This window comes from Astyanax mexicanus, unplaced genomic scaffold (genome assembly GCF_023375975.1).
Source record: "Astyanax mexicanus isolate ESR-SI-001 unplaced genomic scaffold, AstMex3_surface scaffold_32, whole genome shotgun sequence".
NCBI classification, from domain to species: Eukaryota; Metazoa; Chordata; class Actinopteri; order Characiformes; family Acestrorhamphidae; genus Astyanax; species Astyanax mexicanus.
In genome coordinates, this window is record NW_026040042.1 from 2,714,023 (window position 1) to 2,728,081 (window position 14,059).

Sequence of the window (14,059 nt, forward strand, 5' to 3'; positions counted from 1 at the left end):
TGCCTATGGCTCTACTACAAAATGTCCAAAAGAAACTAGAAAAAAATAAAATAAGAAACAAAATATGGTAGTGCTAGTGCTAATCTAAATAATGAGCTCAGACTTTGTAGCTCGAAAATGTCTGAAAATAAAGAAAAGTATGAAAGATAGCAGAGATAGCAGAGCTAAGCAGAGAAGCGTCTGAACGGCACAGAAGCAGGAAGCAAAAGAACTCATAGTCAGAGCTCGCCTTTTTAGGAGTATTTAAACACCCGCTAATTAAGTGTCAAAAAAAAAGTGGGAATAAAAGGTAATTTTTTGTTGTTTTTCTAAAAGAATGTTGTATTTGCTAAGCTGAAAAAATTAGAAAGTATATGGTAAAACAATGTTTTCACAACAAAAACACAGCAGTATCCCATTCCCTCCAAATTTATATTTTTCAAGAGATCATGTGTGTGTGTGTGTGTGTGTGTGTGTGTGTGTGTGTGTGTGTGTGTGTGAAGGTGAGATGCTCTGTTTGTTGTATTTTGATGATCTTACCACAGTGTCTCCAGTTTACAGTGTGGATTCTTCAGTCCAGCAGAGAGCAGCTTCACTCCTGAATCCTGCAGTTTATTATCACTCAGGTTCAGTTCTCTCAGAGTTGAGGAGTTTGAGCTGAGAGCTGAGGCCAGATCTGCACAGCTTTTATCTGATAGATTACACCCATACAGCCTGAGAGAGAAATGATAATCCATTAGAAACAGTGACATATATACACAAACACACCCCTTAGGAAGGAGGTGTATTAGTATATTTTTGAGATAATTATTATATTCTTTATTATGTATTATTATTATTCTTTTTCTTATTATTACTAGTCAGTGAATTAAAATAAGTGCAACTGTAGGTGTTGAAGTGACCTCTTTTTTGCTTGATTACAAATAAAAAAATTGCCTATGTATAATAAAAAAAAACAAATACGGATAAATCCTCCCTAACACATACACACACACACAAATTTGCAAATACTGATTTCTTTATATAGATAGATAGATAGATAGGTGCTGTCTTACTTTCATGCAGCATAGCACATAGTCTATTAGTCACTTACTGTTAAACTTCCTGATTTTCAACACTGTCCAGCAGACTCATTGGAACTAGAAAAACTAATCAGTTGTTTAAAAAATTATTATTTTAGATTGTGTAGCTCCCCTTAAACAAAAAAGAGAGACAGAAAAAGCTCCCAATGTGGTACGATGATCAAACTCGTACCTTAAAGCAGTTAGTACAAAATTTATAATAATATCGATCAACTAAACTGGAAGTGTTTCATTTTGCGTGGAAAGACAGTCTTGTCAAATATAGAAAAGACCAGGCAGGTAATAAACCTCAGATTCCAGTCATTCACACCAACAAAAACACAGCAGTTCCCCTTTCCCTCCCAAACTATATTTTTCACTTTGTCTCCACTTCTCCACCTGGTATCTGGACTAGGGATGTCCCGATCCAGCTTTTTGAACTTCCGATCCGATACCGATTTTTTTTTGCACTTCCGATCCGATACCGATATCGGCCAATACCGATACCGGCCAATCCGAGCATGTATTAAAGTTTAAAGTTATTTAGCCAACTTACTTTGTTGTCAAACTCATGTTGAAAAGTGTTTTACTCTTGATAACAAGTAGCCAGCTGAATTAGGTTTGTTTGAATAATACACAATGGTTGGTAAGGAGAAACTGACCTGTTTATTTAGCAATTAATAAACTCAAAATAGACAAAATAATAAATAACAAACAGAAATGGCGACAGTAAACCAAGGCTTAAAAAGCCATAAGTGCAAATAATATTGTAAATTGTATTAAAAAAGCAAAACACACAAACTGAGTAGAAAATAGTCTATTAACAGCATCAGTACTCTTGACTGCTGTACTCATCAGTGCTCTTGAACAAGTGTAAAAAAAAGCTTAAAAAAATCAGTGCAAATAATGTAAACTATTTAAAAGCAAAATGCCTTCTACTCCCCAATCTCCTCCACACTTTGCTGCTCCACCCCCATCTACACACTCCCTTCAATTCCAACTGTTTGCCCTGCCTGCAGTCCGAGCATGATGGGGAGATTATTTTTTTACAAAGACGAGCATTTCAGTATGCTCAGGTGTCAGCCTGCTCCTGTGTTAGTAATGTAACCATAATATAATAAATATTTTTTATAAGCAATTAAAGCTAAATTATCAAAATAAGCTACGTTTCACACAGTTTTACCTTTTAGTTGCATAAATAAGAAACATAACATGTTTCATAAACTTTATTTGCAAATAATTGTGAAATTTACCCATACCCACTAGATGTGATACTACAATAAGCATAATGACACTAAAAACACAACAAGCAAACATCATAATGTTAAGAGAGAAAACTTTATTAAATTCAAAGAAAAAACTCTTCATAAAGGGAGCTAACGCTGCCTCCAGCCAGTCTGACCGGAGTTCATCTTTCCCGGCCCGGGGAGATGCTATGCTCGTTTACTGAAGGTGTGCTGAAAAATGCGGACCGGATTTTACTCTCACTGGCGAAAACACAGCAAAAACTGGAATGGATTATCTAAATGAGTGTGCTGGAAAACCCGGATCGGACTGTGAAAAAAACTGGATCGGGAGTCTGGATCGGCATTTTCTTGTGCCTTCCGATCCGATACCGATACACATTTTTTGCAAATATCTGCGGCCTAATCTGGACCGAGCACACCTGCTTAATTTAATTTGCATAAGAGATCATGTTTGTGTGTGTGTGTGTGTGTGAAGGTGAGATGCTGTTTGTTGTATTTTGATGATCTTACCACAGTTTCTCCAGTTTACAGTGTGGATTCTTCAGTCCAGCAGAAAGCAGCTTCACTCCTGAATCCTGCAGTTTATTAAAATTCAGGTACAGTTCTCTCAGAGTTGAGGAGTTTGAGCTGAGAGCTGAGGCCAGATCTGCACAGCTTTTATCTGATAGATTACACTCCTGCAGCCTGAGAGAGAAATGATAATCCATTAGAAACACTGACATATAAACACACACCCCTTAGGAAGGAGGTGTATTAGTATATTTTATATACTATTATTTCTTTTCTTATTCTTATTACTCAGTGAACAATTTTTTCTTGCTTGATTACAAATTAAAAATCTGCCTATGTATAAAAAACAAATACAGATAAAGTTCTCCCTAACAAACACACACACACACAGCTGCCTCTATCATTATTGTTTAGTAAATTTGCAAATTCTGATTTCTTTAGAGATAGATAGATAGATAGATAGATAGATAGATAGATAGATAGATAGATAGATAGATAGATAGATAGATAGATAGATAGGTGCCGCCTTACTTTCGTGCAGCATAGCACATAGTCTCTTAGTCACTTACTGTTAACCTTTCTGATTTTCAACTCTAGTACACTGTCCAGCAGACTCATTGGAACTAGACAAACTAATCAGTTGTTTAGAAAATGATTATTTTAGATGGTGTAGCTCCCCTTAAACACAAAAAGAGAGACAAAAAAGCTTGCCCCTTGGGACAATGATCAAAGTCGTACCTTAAAGCAGTTAGTACAAAATTTATAATAATATCGATCAACTAAACTGAAAGTGTTCTATTCTGCATGGAAAGACAGTCTTGTCAAATATAGAAAGAACTTAATAAAGCCCACTCCGCGTATCTGGCCTCTTTAGTGTTATTTCCAAATTAACTAAAAACCAGGCAGGTACTGAATCTCAGATTCCAGCCATTCACACCTGCAACGCTTTTATGGACTTCTTTGATAGAAAACTGAAAACATTCAGGATAAAATTCAACAGATAAATATGTCATCTGGTGTGGCTGATATAGGACTCAGTTACTGAAGTTATGATGAGTTTTTAACCCACTTCAACAGTTAGAACTAGAGAAAATTATCTCCTCATCAAACAGCACAACCAGCACACTTGATGCAGTTCCCTCAAAATGACTAAAACAGGTACAGCCATATATAATTAAACTTCTGTTAATGATAGTAAACTCATCGTTTACCCTGGGGCATGTACCCAAAGTCATTAAAACAGCGGTAATTAAACCTCTGATCAAGAAATGTGAGTGAGAATAAAGAAAATCGAGAAGTGTGTAAAAGATGTGAAAACATTGATGTCTCACAATTTTCTCCTATTAAATGATGATAAAACAGAAATTCAAAGCTGCTAGAAATAAATGATCAGACTTAATGTTAAATCTGGCCGACTTCTCCGTCACACCTGGTTCAGTAGCTAAAAACCTTGGTGTTATCATAGGTTCAGATCTAGCATTCGATAAACACATATCTAATGTTACTAGAACAGCTTTTTTTTTCACCGAAAAATGAGTAAATGCCTTCATTACCTCAAGGCTAGATTATTGTAATGCACTACTGTCAGTATGTTACTGCAGTAATTAAATAAACTTTAGCTAGTTCAAAATGCTGCAGCCAGGGTCCTTAATAAAACTAGAACATTTGAGCATATTAGTCCAGTCCTATCAGCACTGCACTGCTTCCAGTCAAATTCCGCATAGACTATAAAATTCTACTGTTAGCGTATAAAGCCCTACACGGGCTCGCTCCTGAGTATTTACGAGATCTCATCTCCTATTATGAACCACCGCGATTACTTAGATCTCAGGGTGCTGGTTTCTTAGTAGTTCCTAAAATTGTTCAGGACTCAGACACAGTCTCAATCTTTAAGTCTAGACTGAAAACTTACTTGTTTAGTTTAACTTTTGGTAATTAATGTTTCTCTCTTTAGATAAGGCTGCAGATCCAGGGGTTCATGGACAGAGGGAATTGTGTGTAAACTGAGATGCTGGTGCTGCTGTTCTCTCACTGCACACGGTCACTCAGGTTTGTGGAGGGTGAAGTGGGTGGATGCTGGTGTTTCAGGGAGCCTCCGTGTCTATGTTACCTTCTGGCTCTCTGCCTTTAGTTAGGCGGTTTTATTTAGATCTGTTTGAGTCATTAGCCACACTCTGATAATGTTTTATATTCTCTGTTTCACATAAATCCAGTTAAAACTAATTCCATCTCTCTGCTCCTCCGAGTTACTGACTGCCCACCTGTCTGACCCGATACCGATGGATGTTGGACCCCCAGGCTCTCATGTCCCCTGTCCGTCCAGACTGATGGAAGTTTCTGAAGTCAGCTCTTCTCCATCACCCACCACAGATCAGCTGCTCATCATCCATCTTACTCTCCACTACAGATTACATCCAAGCTTACATGAACTCTATCTGCTTCCATTAGTGGCGCTGCTTTACTCCTGAATATATAAAACCTATGTGAATGTATAAAATACTTTTTAAAATTAATTTAAAAGCTGTTTGACCAGTGGTAGGATGTTCCCCCCTTAAATGTGAGTCTTGGTCCTCCCAAGGTTTCTTCCTCTTACAGCTCTGAGGGAGTTTTCCCTCCACACTCTCTGGTTTTTTTTGTATTCTGCATATTTTTTGTTTAGTATTTTGCCTGATTCTTTGTCCTGTGATCATGTTTCTGTAAAGCTGCTTTGTGACATCAGTTGTAAAAAGTGCTATACAAATAAATTTGATTTGATTTTATAATTAATCATCATTTAATCCCCCCATGAATTAACTGTGACACTGATCATCTATCAGTCTGGAAAAGGTTACAAAGTCATTTCTAAAGCTTTGGGACTCCAGAGAACCACAGTGAGAGCTATTATTCACTAATGGAGAAAACATGAAACACTGGTGAACCTTCCCAGGAGTGACCGGCCCACAAAATTACTCCAAAACAACACAAAACCACATCTAAAGAATTGCAGGTCTCACTTGGCTCAGTTAAGGTGAGTGTTGAAGAAGAGCAAACTCCTCCACAGAGATGTGAAAGACTCATTAACAGTTATCACAAACTCTTGATTTCAGTTGTTGCCGCCGGTGACACAATCGAGTTATTAGGTTTAGGGGTAAATTCTTTTTCAGATAGGGCCAGGTTAGTTTGAATAGATGTTTTCCCTGAATAAATGAAATAACAGTAGCTTTTGTTTGTGTTTTTTTGCTACTTTTTAATTATTCTATTCTAATTAATCTTTCCAATATATTTTTGACAAGGCAACTTAATAAATCTGTGCTCTCTCAAATCCTGCTAGTAGAGAGTTTTGGTTTGTTTTTTCCCAATAAAAGTGCTTCTTTTACTCTTCTCCTCCACTGCTGCACCGCTGGTATGTGTTGCTGGTCTCACTACTGGACTATCAGTCCTGCCTGAGAGTTCAGGATGTCATCATCTACCTGCTCAACAGAGTTTATGCTCACCTACACAGATCAGTCAGCACTGTGAGGGTCATGGTTTTTGATTTCTTCACTGCATTTAACAGCATTCGACCTGATCTTCTGGGTGACAAGCTGACAACAGTGCAAGCAGACGCCGTCCTTGTCTCCTGGATTGTAGACTACCTGACCGACGGGCCACAGTACAGTGGTGTGAAAAATATTTGGCCCCTACAGATTTCTTGTTTTTGCTTTTTTGTCATACTTACATTTTTCTGATTATCAAACAAAGATAACCTGAGTAAATATAAAAAGCACTGTTTAACTAAAATTGTATTTATTAAAAGGAAAAAACTATCCAATCTAGCCCTGTGTAAAAAGTGTTTGCCCCTAAACCTAATAACTTGGTTGTGCCACTCTTGGCGGCAACAACTGCACTCAAGCTTTACTGATAACTGGAAACTAGTCTTTTACATTTCTGTGGAGGAATTTTGTTCCACTTTTCTTTACAGAATTATTTTAATTCAGACACATTGGAGGATTTTCCAGCATAAACGTCCTGTTTAAGATCATCCACAGCATCTCAATCAGACTTTAACTAGACCCTCCAAAAACCTTCATTTAGTTTTTTTTAAGCCATTCAGATGTGAACTTTTTGTTTGTGTGCTTTGGTTCATTGTCCTGCTGCAGAACCCAAGTAAGCATGAGCTTTAAGTCACAAACAGATGGCCAGATATTCTCCTTTAGGATTGTCTGGTAAACAGCAGAATTCCTGGTTCCGTCTATTACAGCAAGTTATTCAGCAGCCCCAGACCATCACACTACCATACTGAACATGTTTTACGTTCAGTATGATGTTCTTTTTCTGAAATTATTATGTAACAGGACACACACAGTTTTTTCACCTTTCTTTGAATTTCTTAACATTAAGGTATAATAATGTGTTGTTTTTTAAATCTTTTATCTGCTTCATGTTGTCAGACAGGTTCTATTTTAGTGATTTCTTGATTTTACAGGTCTGGCAGTAATCAGGCCTGGCTGTGGCTAGTGAAATTGGACTCTATAAAGTTTCCCAAAAGTGTGATTAATCAAAGTTAATTTATTAAACACATTTTTTTTCACACAGGGCTAGATTTGTTTTTGATATTTTTCTTTCCTTTAATAAATAAAATCATAATTTAAAAGGTGCTTTTTATATTTACTCAGGTTATCTTTGTCTGATGTTAAAATCAGTTTGATCATTTGAAAATATGACAAAAAAAGAAAACTGGCCATTAAGTGCAGACAAAAGCTTGGATTCCTTTATCGGAATAAATCCTGTTTACCTGTGCACACTAGAAAAAGAATAGTGGAGGCAACCATACTAGCAGTGCTGGACTATGGTGATGTAATTTATAAAAAAGCGTCCGCCAGTGCTCTCAAACCATTAGACTCTACCATTCTGCTCTGAGATTTATTACTGGTGACCCTTACACTACTCACCACTGCTCACTATATGATAGAGCTGGTTGGTCCTCACTAGCTGCACCAAGAGAATCTCATTGGCTAATTTTTATCTATAAATCACTCTCTGGGCATCTGCCATCTTATATCTCTTCACTGATCTTAATTAATAATAATGCATATCAGACTCATTCCAGTAGCTGGATCACCTGTTCAGGTACCAAGAGTTTTTAGTGAACTGGGAAAATCTGCTTTTAGCTACAGAACACCAGCGAGCTGGAATTCACTACAGGAATCACTGAAACTCAGCTCGCTGGGATCACTGAATCATTTTAAACTTTAAGATTCTAATCACCATCAGAAAGACTGTGACGGTTTTAAATGACTTTTAATTAGTTTCTCTTTTTTTCTTATTTTATTTTAATACATTTTATTTTTTTATTTTTTAATGTTTTATATTTTCATTCTTGTTCTTAGTTCTATTATTCATTTAATCACTTATCATTTTTAACATTTTACTTTACTTTTACTATTATCCATTTTCTTATTTTATGTTTTATACATTTTTCACTTTTTACACGTCAAGGTTTTTATGTTATTTTAGAATTTTCTGTTTTACATACATATTTTAATTAAGTTTTGATTTAAAATTAGTACTTCTTTTATTTTTTTTTATAATTTTTTTTACTATTTTCTTTCTTATTATTTCGAAATTATTATTAAATGTGTTCAATCCCTTTGATGTTATAAAGGCTCGGCAACATTGTAAATGAGGGTCACCCTCAATGTTTTTCCCGAGTGAAAATAAAGGTTGATTGATTGATTGATTGATTCATTGATTGATTGATTGAGATCACTTAATAGAATGAACCCAACCATAACACACCAAAAATATGTTAGTTTCATCTTTAGTGAAGTGTTATCTCTTACTTTCTGTTTTGGCCCTTCTTCCTCATCTAAGCAAGGAAGTGATATTTCTATCCCAAACTATGTATTTATAGGCTGGAGGTTTGAGTGATTGAATGAGTGATTTGGTTGATGGACCAAATAATTTTTTGTGTGCACGTTTTAGAAGTATTTTTTTAATAATAGGTTTTATCATTAATATGGATTTTTTGTTTATCTATATAGTCATGTGTGTGTTTACAAATATTAGATAATGCCTAAATATGTTATTTTATTATTTAAATTTCAGAATTTGTATAATGATATTGATTCCAACACTTTTCTGATTTTTTAAAGCATTATAGTGAATTATTTATATATATATTTGGCAGGACTGAATCAATGTTTGTGTTTTGATTGAGGTGTTTCAGAGGTGGAATCAACAAAGACGTTCTTTGAACTTGTTCAAGTTTTGGTTTGTAAAGCTCTTTGGGAAATACTTGTAGAACTGACTTGTTCTTCTCTCAGGTTCTGCACTAGTTAATTTGTTATTTACTAATAGTGATCACTTTCGGGAAACACAACCCTGATTGATTTGTTTAGTTTTTCAACAAATAATCAATAAAAGCACAGACTAATCTATACTACAAAATATAAAACAGCACAGATTAAACACTGAATAATGAAAATACTCACTCAACCTTCCTGGATGCTTTCACCACTGGCAGCAGCCTCAGAAAACATTCTTCTGATCTCTCAAATTTCCTCAGGTCAAACTCATCCAGCTCCTCTTCTGAATTCAGCATCACAAACGCCACAGCTGACCACTGATCAGGAGAGAGCTTAAGTCCTCTCAGATCACTGGAACCTCCTCTGTTCAGGTATTTCTGGACTTCCTGCACTAGAGAATGATCATTCAGTTCATTCAGACAGTGGAACAGACTGATAGTTTTCTCTGGAGAGGGATTCTCCCTGATCTTCTGCTTGATGTACTCCACTACTTCCTCTTTACTGTGAGAGATGTTCTCTGCCTGTATCAGAAGACCTCGTAAGAGAGTCTGATTGGACTCCAGTGAGAGACCCAGAAGGAATCGGAGGAAAAGGTCCAGGTGTCCGTTCTCACTCTGTAAGGCCTTGTCCACGGCTCTCTTCAGGAAATCAGACATTGTTTCCTTTTTTAAAAAATACGAAAAGCCAGGTAGAACATTTCTGTTGTTGGAGATTAAGGACAGAAACGCATATAAAGCAGCCAGAAACTCCTGAACACTCAGATGCACAAAGCTGAAAACCTTCCCCAGGTGAAGTTCAGACTCCTGTCTGAAGATCTGGGTGCACACTCCTGAGTACACGGACACTTCTCTGACATCAATGCTGCACTCTCTCAGATCTTCCTCATAGAAGATCAGGTTTCCTTTCTCCAGCTGTTGGAAAGCCAGTTTTCCCAGAGCCAGAATAATCTCTCTAGTCTGTTTAAGATCAACATCAATTTTTCTTTGGTACTTCTGGCTGCGGTGTTTGATCTGAAAGATAAGGAAGTGTGTGAACATTTGAGTCAGAGTCTTGGGGATCTCTCCTCCCTCTGCTTCACCCAACATCCTCTCTAGAACAGTGGCTGAGATCCAGCAGAAGACTGGGATGTGGCACATGATGTAGAGGCTTCTGGAGGACTTCATGTGTGTAATGATTCTTTCAGCAAGGCTCTGATCTCTGATCCTTTTCCTGAAGTATTCCTCTTTCTGTGGGTCACTGAACCCTCGTACCTATGTTACCTGATCAATACAGTCAGGAGGGATCTGATTGGCTGCTGCTGGTCGAGTAGTTATCCATAGGAGAGCAGAGGGAAGCAGGTTTTTCTGGATGAGGTTTGTCAGCAGCACATCCACTGAGACTGACTGTGTTACATCAGATACTCTCTTATTGTTCTGGAAATCTAGAGGAAGTCGACATTCATCCAGACCATCAAAGATGAACATGACTTTGTAGTGATGATAATCTCCTGGTTTTAAGTATTTTGTGTCTTTGAAAAACTGATGAAGAAGATCCTCCAGACAGATTTCAGTCTTCATCAGATTCAGCTCTCTAAAAGGAAGTGGAAATATGAAGAGAACATCCTGATTGGCTTTTCCTTCAGTCCAGTCCAGAATGAACTTCTGCACAGAGACTGTTTTTCCAATTCCAGCAACTCCTTTAGTCAGCACAGTTCTGATGGACTGGTCTTTAAAGAGGTCGTTACATTTGATGGGTGTCTCCTGTGTTGCTGGTCTCCTGGATGCTGCTTCAATCTGTCTGACCTCATGTTCATTATTGACCTCTCCACTCCCTCCCTCTGTGATGTACAGATCTGTGTAGATCTCATTCAGAAGGACTGAGGTTCCAGCATTTGAGATTCCTTCATTAATTTTCTGAAATTTCTCCTTTAGAGTAGATTTCAGCTTTCGATGACAGGACGGAGCCAGTTCTAATAGAAATAGAAAAAGCAATATCATTAAATATCATTAAGTATTAAATATATAATAAAAATGTGCTGTCACTAAAGGCTGTTTACAAAAATAAAAAAATGAAACTAGTGTAATTCATGCACATATAAAGTATTATGTAAATGATCTAATCACTTACTGGTCTGCAGTTTGTTAGCGAGGTCTGTCTGGTTCATGTTTCTCAGGACGTGCAGTGTGATCTTCAGCGCTCCCTCTCTGACACCATTCTGATCCTCCTCATCCTCCTCCTCTCTCCCAGAGCATGCTGGGTAATCCAGATTCTTCAGCATCTTCAGAAACCTCTCCAGCTGATTCTTTACCAGAGAGATGACTTTGTGCTCCAGTTCCTGATTAAACACATGGTAAGAAATGGTAGTAAAACATGAACAGATAATAGTTTTATAAAATAATTTGTGGTTTATGTCAATATAATGTTTTGGATATGGGATGTGTTGTGTTGGATTGAGATCAAGGGCAAAACTCAAGATTTCTTTTATATTATTTCTAGCCCTTCTAGCAGTTAGAGCTTTATCAGAATGTAACAGAACATAATATTTAACAGTTTAATATGAAAACATAATGTGATATCTGTGGCTCTAGAGCTTTGACTGCATTTATATTGAAGTAAAATCTTTATAATAATCTGGATTTCTGAACTGATCATTAATAAATGGTCATCATACATTAGTGTGTGACTTATTCATTATGTAAATCCCAATTACAAACTCAATCTAACTAAATCTATAAACACATTTACTGTTGTACTCGTACCCGTATGTTTAATAAACCTCTGCAATTCAACTTGGAAAGAGTAAGTAATGATTATTAAACATCTATTTTATAGCACATAACTTCATATTTAAAGTTTAAATCACATTTTACAGTGTTCACATGTGCTCTGGCATTAGTCACACCTACACACCTTTAATATGGAGTCCATATTTCTCCTGCTGATTTCTGGAGTCTCCTTCTGGACTCTGTCAGAAAACATAACATTAACATATGTTACTAAATGGTGATTGTGAATATATCTACAGAAAGAAAGTTCCAGAAGATCAACCACCACTGCAACACTCCACCAACCTTCACGCTCACCAAAAAGTTAATTCTAGATTTTATCAGATCAGAGAATCATGTTTCTCACAGTCTGGTGTTTTTTTTATAAAATCCAGATGTGTTTTTTTGCAGAGGTGAGGTTTTTGTTTCCTCCATAAAGATCAGATAGCTGGAGAGCTGCAGTGATGATTTATCTGCTGAAAGTTTCTCCCATCTGCACACAGGATCTCTAGAGCTCAGTCAGAGTGATGATTATACACTACACTGCCCAAAGTATTCATTCACCCAATCAAATCATTAAACTCAGGTTCCAATCACTTCCATTACCACAGGTGTACAAAACCAAACACCTCCACACACAGACTGATTCTATTTGTTAGAATTTGTATTAGTAGAATTGTTTTCTCTAAAGTGTGTTTTAGTATAGAAGTTATAGTTGTAGAATTCAGAGAAAACATAGAAGTGTTTTTATCTTATTCTCCAGAGTCACGTCATCCTTACCTGAGATCAGCAGAACTGTTGTCCTCTCTGAAGGTTAAAGGTTCACCCATTGACTGGTCACTCTTCATGGAGACACAGCTGGGTTCAGGTGAGTCTGATCTCTTATCCTGATCCAGTCTAAAACACAACCAGTATCAGACACCATCTACAACCTTTCCAGCAAACCTTTCACTTTATACCCAATCACATTATTCTCTCACCTCTCAGCTTCCTGTGTGTCCTGTTCCCCAGAGACACTCATTTTGGAGCTCATCTTCCTCTTTCAGATTATACCTAATCCTCTAAACACAAACACACACACACACACACTTATCAAGTCCACACACTGATTTCCTCTTTAAAGTAATGTAAAGTTCTTCTCTCTGAGTCTAAAACACTTTTAGTCAGACAGTAAATTCTAGTATTAAAGCTTCAGTTTTTACCTCTGTGCTTTTTATCCAAACGCTCTTCACCTTCTTCTCTCATCTAAACAGAAGCTGCTGAAGATTTCACTTTAACCTCAAACCAGTTTGATCTGGATCCTCACCTGAGGAGTACACAAGGGTGCAAAGGTCTTTCACAGGTTAAAGATAGAGGAGTGACATTTGACCAATCAAAACACTCTCTCCACCTACCTGCCAGGGGTGCGTTTCCCGTACAACGACGGAGCCTAGCATTGAACTAACGTGGTACGATGCATCGTTAAACTAACTAACATCTGAAGTACGACCGTTTCCCGAAACCATCGTACTTTGTTGGTACCACAGAAGTCTGAACTATGTTGGTTTGAACCACCGTGGTCTTAACTAAGGTGTTTCCAGATGTGTTCGGCCAGACTTTCCCAGCAGAAAACGTGCAAAACTCACAATCTTTAAAATATTATGCCAAAAATATGTTACTAATGTATCATTTAGGCTATTTATATTGTAATTATCACCAGAACATAACGGACAACAATACTATTAATAAAATAACAATGAACTGCAAGTAAAATGTAGACAATAATTGCTATATATTAATTATTATTTGTAACAGACAGTGTTACTTAAAAAAAAACATACACATATTTGCTATTGCAATATTTTTTTTAATAAAATAATCACCATTCTGAAGAAGTCTTATTAAAATGAGACATGAGAAATGTGTTACTCAGTGGTTCAGCAGAGCGCCTACAACGTGCAGCGCGCGGTGTTCTGTCGAATTGTGCAACCCATCGAGATGTGCTTCTCAACACCAGCGCCCATGCGTGGAAACATTATTTATTTATTTATTATTTTTTTATGGTAATTCTGTTCTTTTTGGTTGCATTAAACAACCAGAAACCCCTTGCCATTATTTCTGAGTATTACAAATGCGTAAATGACAGCTGATGATAATGAAAGTAATGATAAGTTAGCAATAATAAAAAAAATAAGGTTTATAATCACCCTAATAACCCTAAACTGTCTCCTGATATTTTGAATCAGGCTTTCCAAATATTCTACCGAAAGCAT

General features: G+C 36.8%; 1 protein-coding gene across 2 annotated transcripts in view; it reads right to left on the reverse strand.

The window, feature by feature from the left end:
- The window catches only part of LOC111188312 (NACHT, LRR and PYD domains-containing protein 12-like), a 1,256,108-nt gene extending 1,243,408 nt beyond the window's left edge, over window positions 1–12,700 (reverse strand). For both annotated transcript variants that reach the window (XM_049472985.1, XM_049472986.1), the window contains exons 1-2: window positions 12,588–12,700; window positions 11,953–12,007 (exon numbers count right to left, since the gene is read on the reverse strand). In XM_049472985.1, the coding sequence (XP_049328942.1) occupies window positions 11,953–12,007; window positions 12,588–12,655 (123 nt within the window). In that variant the 5' untranslated portion in view covers window positions 12,656–12,700. The remainder of the gene's footprint in view (window positions 1–11,952; window positions 12,008–12,587) is intronic.
- Between the last annotated feature and the right edge of the window lie 1,359 nt (window positions 12,701–14,059).